The 8,683-nt window shown below is 39.4% G+C and overlaps 1 protein-coding gene across 4 annotated transcripts in view; it reads left to right on the top strand.

The window, feature by feature from the left end:
* The window catches only part of Bend6 (BEN domain containing 6), a 36,210-nt gene that overhangs the window by 7,602 nt on the left and 19,925 nt on the right, over positions 1-8,683 (top strand). For 3 of the 4 annotated variants that reach the window (XR_004514561.1, XM_033756743.1, XM_010617891.2), the window contains exon 1: positions 3,580-3,940. Coding sequence is in view for 3 of the 4 variants with exons in the window: in XM_033756743.1 (XP_033612634.1) it covers positions 3,602-3,940 (339 nt within the window). In the remaining variant the exon portion in view is untranslated. Of the gene's footprint in view, positions 1-3,579; positions 3,941-8,683 lie in introns of those variants that run through there. The other variant, XM_010617895.3, reaches the window with a different exon arrangement.

Here is an 8,683-nt window from a genome sequence, read left to right as displayed (position 1 = left end):
AAAAAAAAGAAGAAACATTTGAATAAGATTTGTGTCAGAGGTCTCATTCACAATACTGAACAATAGGCAACAAAGACAATACCTTCAAAGCCCTCAATCACAATGATTTTCAACCTGGAATTCTCGGCTCAGACAAACTGGTCATAATGTGTCAGGGTGAAATAGAAATATTTTCAGAAGCTTACAATGTTTGAAAATTAGCCTTTCACATTTTCTCTTGGAAAAACATAGCCAATCAATATGATAAGTAATGTTTCTTCTACTTATAAAACAAACCAAACAACGACAAAAAACAAAACATTATAAATAGGCACATGAGTGGAGAGACAAAAAAAGCATTACCTGAAGATGGGGCAAACAGAAATGTGGCATGCTTTCGAATAGGGAGAAAAATAATGTTTGATTTTAGTACTAGAAACAGTCTTAGACCATTCTTAGAATGGTCTGTGGTTTTTGGTATGGGATCACATACCCAGTGTCATGGTCTGCAGCTGTGACAAATAAGGGTGACACAATTAAAATTAGCATTTACTGGGTATTGGATTTCATTTCAGAATCAACCAAATTTGGTTTGTGGTCCAGGCTGGCCTCAAACTCATGGAGAGCCTCCTGTCTCAGCCTCATAAGTACTGAGATTACAGGCACGCACCGCCGTGCCTGTCTTGAAGCACTAAATATTGAACTACAGTAAAGAAATGCAAACATAATGTGGCAACTAAACATTTGGAAACTGAAGTGGGGAGAGAGAGAGAGAAATAGAAGGACAAAAAAAGGCATCCTCTTGAATTGTGGAAAATCCAGACGTATGTCTAAAGGTGATAACTGAAGAAACAGATTTGGGGATGGTACTTAAAGTTATAGGCTCTCAACTGAAAAATCAAGAAGAAAAGTATTACTAAAACAGGAATAGGGAGAAGAGAAGAAGAGCAATGTGTTAAGTCAGATAAAATCCTCATCAGCGCTAGCAAGAAAGGAACCGAGTATCACAAGGGTCAAAAAAATGGCTGCCTTCCCTTCTTTGTGTTACTTTTGAAACTTATTTCTACAGAGAGAAAAAAAATTTAAGATTGAAGAATGTTTAAGTAAGCCAATACTATGAAATTTTATATGGCTGTTAAAAGTAACATGTAAGGGCCAGGGATTTAGCTCAGTGGTTCCAGTGCTTGTCTTGCCTTGCCTTGATCCCCTGTACCAAAAATTATAATAATATGTAAATTGTGATAGAGAAAAATTTAACTATATTGCTAAGTTTTTAAAGGCAAGTTGTAGAAAATGAAATGATCCTCTTTATATTTAACATAAAATACAACTAGATATATATGGGAAAACATCTAAAAGGATTCTATCTATATTATTAACCTATTATTTCCAGGGATGAGAACAAAAATAGAGATAGGAGTGTAAGGGAGACTCACTTTTTACCTTACATGATGCTATATCACCTGACTTCCCTATAGTAAAAATTAATTTTTTAAGATTTTTTTCCATTAAAAAAGAAAAGTTACAAGAGCCACTAATCCAAGCCAGAAAAGTGAGCGCCAGTTTGTCTGGAACCAAGATGTCTCCAGCTTATAGTGTGGACACATCCTACATACCTCCATTGATCCTTAAAGAACCAAATCTCGATTTAACAATTGTGAAAATATAAGAAAAGGAAAAATAAAAAGTAGTAAGAGGACCAAATGTTTCGGATTTCTCCGAGAGAGCCAGGAGTGAGAAACAGTGTCCTATAGCTAAGCTCCCTTTGGAGAGAGGAGCACCCGGTGCCCATCCTTCTCCTGCACCCACAAGGCCCAACCCAAGCTCCAGGCACCTGTTAAAGGAACAAACCAGATCACGCAGGAGTATCAGGAAAGAGGAAGCGAGGAGGGAAACAGTGGAGAGGGGCTGGAAAAGAGAGAATGTTGATCATTATTTAAGACTGGAGCCCTTTGATAAACAGAAGGTGAGACAGAGAGAGAGAGAGATGCCAGGATAACTCCAAATTCAAAAAAACTTTCAAATTTCTGATCGGAGGGCAAGCTCCAAATAGGCCAAGGACTACTGCAGGGAGAATAGGGCAGGAGGAGACATATAATAAACTGCTTTTTGTGTGTGCAAAAGGAACAATAGCATTTAAAAATCTATGCACACAACTTAGTACTAAATTCTGGCCATGGTCTTTAAGAATCATTCAGGAAATAAACCTGTTTCTCAGATGGGCTGTAGTCTCCTAAAAGGTCAGGGCAGTGACATTATCAGTATAGTGCTTTATGCCAAGTGACTATAATAGTGCATCATGTTCCACAGACTTTTCTAGGAGCTGTGTGTGTGTGTGTGTGTGTGTGTGTGTGTGTGTGTGTGTGTGTGTGTTCTGGTAGTGTGGACTGAATCCAGGAACACTCTGCCACTGAGCTATACACCCAGACCTTTTTTATTTTTTATTTTGAGACCGATTCTTAAAAATATAAAAAGTAGTAAGAGGACCAAATGTTTCGGATTTCTCCGAGAGAGCCAGGAGTGAGAAACAGTGTCCTATAGCTAAGCTCCCTTTGGAGAGAGGAGCACCCGGTGCCCATCCTTCTCCTGCACCCACAAGGCCCAACCCAAGCTCCAGGCACCTGTTAAAGGAACAAACCAGATCACGCAGGAGTATCAGGAAAGAGGAAGCGAGGAGGGAAACAGTGGAGAGGGGCTGGAAAAGAGAGAATGTTGATCATTATTTAAGACTGGAGCCCTTTGATAAACAGAAGGTGAGACAGAGAGAGAGAGAGATGCCAGGATAACTCCAAATTCAAAAAAACTTTCAAATTTCTGATCGGAGGGCAAGCTCCAAATAGGCCAAGGACTACTGCAGGGAGAATAGGGCAGGAGGAGACATATAATAAACTGCTTTTTGTGTGTGCAAAAGGAACAATAGCATTTAAAAATCTATGCACACAACTTAGTACTAAATTCTGGCCATGGTCTTTAAGAATCATTCAGGAAATAAACCTGTTTCTCAGATGGGCTGTAGTCTCCTAAAAGGTCAGGGCAGTGACATTATCAGTATAGTGCTTTATGCCAAGTGACTATAATAGTGCATCATGTTCCACAGACTTTTCTAGGAGCTGTGTGTGTGTGTGTGTGTGTGTGTGTGTGTGTGTGTGTGTGTGTGTGTTCTGGTAGTGTGGACTGAATCCAGGAACACTCTGCCACTGAGCTATACACCCAGACCTTTTTTATTTTTTATTTTGAGACCGATTCTCAGTGTCACTAAGTCACTAAATTGTCCAGGCTAGACTTAAACTTGAGCCTGCAATCCTCCTGCCTCAGTCTCCCAAGTGCTGGAATTACAGACACATGCTATCAAACTGGATTTTGCTTCCCATGTATTATGTAAATCAATGTTCCCCCAACTCTTGTAAGCTACCTCACTTTTATTACTCCTATTTTACAGATAAAGGAGCTGATCTCATCCCAGTTAATATACCTAATATGTTTTTTATACTCTTTGAGCTTCATGATAAGTGGTTTCTGAAGACTTTCAAAAACAGGTAGCATTCTGACAACCATACACATTTAATAGCATTTAATACTTTGTTTAGTTACATATGGGGCTGCTGTGGTATCGGAGTCTTGAATGCCAGATATTAAAACTTCACTGTTACCAGATGACTGTTATTACCGGATACGGACCAATATCAAGTTGTTACGAAATGTTGCTGCTGATCTGTTACCAGTGTCATCTGGCACGTATTCTGTGTGTGTAGTGAAAGGAAATGTTTTCTTTCTCAGCTTGGTGTTAGAGACAATGATGAGGAAGAGCCTGACGAGGATGAGGACGACATTGAGAACATACTTGAAGCGTTTACAAAAGATGAGCGAGGAAGATGAGCAGGAAATCGATGCAGTTGAACGCCTGAGAAGTGAACTGGGAGAAAAATTTGAAACAGATATGAATATTTTACAAATGATACAGGTTAGAACTTTTGCTTCATTTTTTGTAATTCAAAATGTAACATTTGAGCATGAAACCAAAGCAGACTGACTGATGCCTCCTTTCAAGATTAGATTTCAAAAGAAGTATATATTTTAGGGCTGTATTCCTTTGTCAGTACCACTTAATTAAAAAAACAATTCCATAAATCAAGAGTGGCCACAAGCTCTCACAGGGTTGGAGTAGGGTGAGCTGCCAGCACTCAGCCACTTGCCCACTGAAAATTTCTTGATCCAGTCTACCAGTCTATTTGTTTTGATTGGTGAATTGAGACCATTTACATTGATGGTTATAACTGATATGTATTGACTTATCCTTGTCATGTTATTGACTTATCCTTGTCATGTTATTTTCCTGATGTTGGTTCCCTTTATTTTCCCCCTCTGTTTAGTTACTTGCCTTGCCTGGTGGACTCATTCTGTTGGGGTTCATGGAGTTGTAGTCCTCATTACCTGTTTCTAGAATGTCCTTCAGAACCTTTTGGAGTGCTGGTTTGATGGTCATGAATTTCTTCAGGTGTTGTTTGTTGTGGAAGTATCTTACTTCCTCAACAATTCTGAAAGATAGTTCTGCAGGGCACATCAATCTGGGTTGGAGGTTGTTTTCTTTTAGGGCTTGAAATATTTCACTCTAACCTGTCCTTGACTTGAGCATTTGTGTTAAGAAGTCTGCTGTGATTTTGATAGAATTTCCTTTATAAGCGATTTGTTTCTTTTCTCTAACACCTTTTAATATTCTATTCTTGTGTTGCATTTCAGGAATCTTGATTATTATATGCCTCAGTGTAGTTTTCTGTTTGTTTGCTTGTTTATTTGTTTGTTTGTTAGATAGGATCTTGCTATGTAGCCCAGGCTAATCCCAGGCTGGTCTCAAACTTGTGGAAATCCTCCTGCCTCAGGCTCCTGAGTGCTGGGATTATGGGCCTGGGCCACCACACCTGTCTAGATTTCTTTTTTTAATCGCAGTTAATTGGAGTTCTATGTGCCTCACTTATCTGTATGTCAAATTATTTTTCCATGCTTAGAAAGTTTTCTACCATTACTTCTGTGAACAGGTGTGTGTCATTTGCTCTATCTCCTACTTTTTCATTGACTCTTAATCTTATGTCATTCTTCTTTGCATCATCTAGCAGTTTAATTGATTTATCATAGTCTCTTGCTTTTTTTTTTTTTTTTATCCAGGGATCGAACTTGGGACCTTGTACTTACAAGGCAGGCTACATCCCAGGCCCTCTTGCTATTTTTAAGAAATCTTTGTTTTCATGATCACTAACCACAATCCTATCTTCTATATCTGATATTCTGTCCTCACAGTGGCTCATTCTGCTGTATATACTTTCAATGGTATTTTTAATCCTGGATGTCTGTTTGAATCTGATTAATGGATTCCATTTCTTTCCTATGTCAAGTATTCCTGGTTTACATCATTTTGCTAAGCTCCTCTTTTTTTTTTTTAATGTGTATCTGCTCTAGAGTCACTAACCATGTCTTACATTGTGATCATCATCTCTGTAGTTATCTGAGAGATTATTTCTGATTTTATTTTTTTCTAGAGCTTCATTCATCTGCTTTGTTACTTCTGCTGTTACCACTTCAGAAAGTCCAGGTGGGTGGCTTTCAAATTATACCACCTCATTGCCCCCTAGGTTTGCTTTTGGAGAACTGGAAGTCTTGAGTCGCATCTTATTTAAGTGTATTCTTATTTTTGGTTTTTTGTTGTTGTTGTTTTTTTAAGTTTAATTACTGAGTTGATGGTTGTAACCATGCACCACCATACCTACCTTTTTGTGTATACTTTTAAAATGTCAAAAAAATTAAAAGATAATCACTCAGTGAAATATCTGCAATATAAGACAACTAAAAGGTTAAAGTACTTATATGTAAAGGCATCATCATGATAATAGCTGACACGTTAGGCACTTGGCATCCTTGTAAGCTCTTTACAAATACTATGTACATTCTTACAAATTAGAAAAATGTTCGTATCCCAAGGTTCAGAGGCAGTTCTAAAAGAAATTCAAATGATCAAGACAAATATGTATAATTTTACAATAATTAAATATTTTCTTCTGACTTTAACCTATCACAAAAAATTGAAGATTGTCATTAACTATTGAACCTGTTACTGATGGTGCAGCGAGATGTCTGATTTCTTAAATTGCTAATTGGGGTGTAACTTTAAAAAGTCCTTCTAGGGCTGGGGATTTAGCTCAGCGGTTCGGTGGCCTGCCTTGCAAGCCCAAGGACCCAAGTTTGATCCCCAGTAGCCCCCCAAAAAATGATAGCTAGAAAATAAGCCACCAATAGGTGTGTAGATACATTCATTGCAGAGTATGATTAATTGTGGAGTAATGGAATACTAGTCAGCAACAGAAGGACTGATTATTCATACATACAACTACGTGAATGAATCTTAAAATATTATGCAGAGCAAAAGCCAAAAAAAGGACAAAAAACTGTTTACATCTATTTATGTGCAGTTCTAGAGGAGGTAAATAAAGCACTAATCTGTATGCCTCTGAGGTAGATCCAGACATTTTCTTACAAGGCTGTTGTTTTGTCTTTGGTTTCTTTTTGTTGCTGTTGTTGTCTCACTGTGTTGCCCAGACCGGGCTCTGGGCTTAGGACCCTCTAGCCTCAGCCTCCCCAGTAGCTGTGGTTACAGGTGGGCACCCTGCCTGTGCCTTTGCTCTGTGTCTCGGTGGAGTACACACTAACCTATGGTTAGTGGTGTCAAACTCATCCCTTTTACGCACTTCCTGCTCAGACTTCAGCTGAGAAGATTCCATGTTAATTATACCTCAAAAAATCCTATTTTCCCAGCACTCGGGGTCACTGCACGTTTGAGGCCAGCCTGGCCTGCAGGAAGACACTGTCTCCAAAAAAGACCAAAAAGCAAATCGTATTTTCCAAGAAGATTTAATAAAATAGGCAAAATACTCACTTTAGAGTTTTAATTGGAAAGAAGAGCCATAACAAGGCTGTGTACACACTCCATTTATGTAAAACAAAACACATGAAAGGAACCAGAGATAAATGGATCAAAGGGACAAGATGGATGTAATGAACCTGTACTTTCATAGCAAAAAATAGTAATTATTCTTAAATTATTCTCACTCCATGCCAAATTCCCTTTTTCTCTTTACAATCTAGTTTGGGCTTTTCAGCTCTTCAAATTCAGAATTTGTATGTCCTATACATCTAATGACCTGCTGCACTGTCCCGCCAGGAGGCTGGGCTGGAGTTCTGGGATCTCAAGGTTTGCTGGGAGCCGCACTACAAGCAGGATTGCTGACTGACGGCCACCCACCCACGTTTGCAATGGGCCCCTAAATGGGATGGTGGGTCTTTCTGCACTGATGGCTGTGGGCAGCCTCTACCCGTGAGCTTTTCGTGTGGAAAGCCCCAGAGTGAGTTACTGTATTGGCCCAAACCGTCAGGTGAGGCTCTAGGGCTTACCACGATGGACAGTGGCACTTCTGTCACTTCTGGAAATTCTAAGGCCACTTAGACTTATAGTTTACCCCTCAGGAACTGGGACAAAGTCACCTCTCTTTGAGCAGGACCAAATTCTTCCTACGGTGTGATTACGTCAAAAGTGTCCTCCCTTCCCCTAGACTCTGAGCTCCCAAAGTGCCTCCCAGTTCCACCCCGGGCATACAGCATAACCGTCTATGCTGTGCAATGTGGATTTGAGTGCGAGACCATCTGAACCTGCATCTCGGCTCGTCTTTTCAATAACCGGGTGATCTCAGACAGATTACCTAGCCTCTGGCCTAACAGGCTTCCCCTGCATGTTGGGGAGAGGTCATGTGTACGTCAGGGTGCTCCACTGATAGAGCGAATGCACATCAGTGATGTTCCCAGGACAGTGCGTGCGTGGCAGTAAAAAGTAGACAAATGTTCAATGCTATTAAATGCTCAATAAATAATGACTGATGAAATAAGTGGCACATGAGAAGTGCTCAGTAAATATTTACTAAAACAACAGGAAGTAAGATCTCCTTAGTAGATTTCCCAATTAATATAGTACCAGATGTGCTGATGTGGACGGACACGCCATTAATTACTCAAAAGATTATAGCTCACTGATAGGCTTTAAGGAAAAAGAAGGAATTTCAGAGCAAGGAGTACCTCAGCCATTTACTGAAGAGCTGAACCAGACAGGGTTGAAGGTCTCTGTCAACTCCAAAAACGTTATTTGTCCTTAGGAAACAAACTAGATAAAACAACAGGGAAGGCCATTTACGTGGAGGCCTGGTTTCCAGTAACAGACAAAAGTCAACAGAATATTCAGATGATTACAAAAATTTGTCTAACGTTTGACAACATAGGTTGGAATTGCAGCAGTACATTTTCATCAATTTGATGGAATTTGACGCCTGGTAAACCACAACAAAGGTCATAGAAAATGTAAGTGAATCTGTGAGAAATGGCTAATTTTATCTTGGCATTCATGTTGGCCTAATGTGAGCGTCTAGAAAGTGACTGATTAAAAAAAAAAAAATCAATGTTGTCTCTAAACCAAATATTTATTCAACACCTTCAAATAATACTAGCAATTAGAGAAAAGTCACCTTTTTGAGATGTTCTTTTTAGTTTCAAAGTAATGCATGTTCACTTGAATACAATAACAAACTGTTTTCAAACTCCAGTTATTGCACCATTTAACAAGGAAAAACAGTTTCCCGAGCCGCGGCAACCCCAGGCGCGGCCCGCTTCCGCT

This window comes from Fukomys damarensis, unplaced genomic scaffold (genome assembly GCF_012274545.1).
Source record: "Fukomys damarensis isolate Sample0158 unplaced genomic scaffold, DMR_v1.0_HiC HiC_scaffold_27, whole genome shotgun sequence".
Classification (NCBI taxonomy): domain Eukaryota; kingdom Metazoa; phylum Chordata; class Mammalia; order Rodentia; family Bathyergidae; genus Fukomys; species Fukomys damarensis.
The sequence above is the reverse complement of the archived record's forward strand: the minus strand, read 5'-3'. Positions and strand labels throughout refer to the sequence as shown.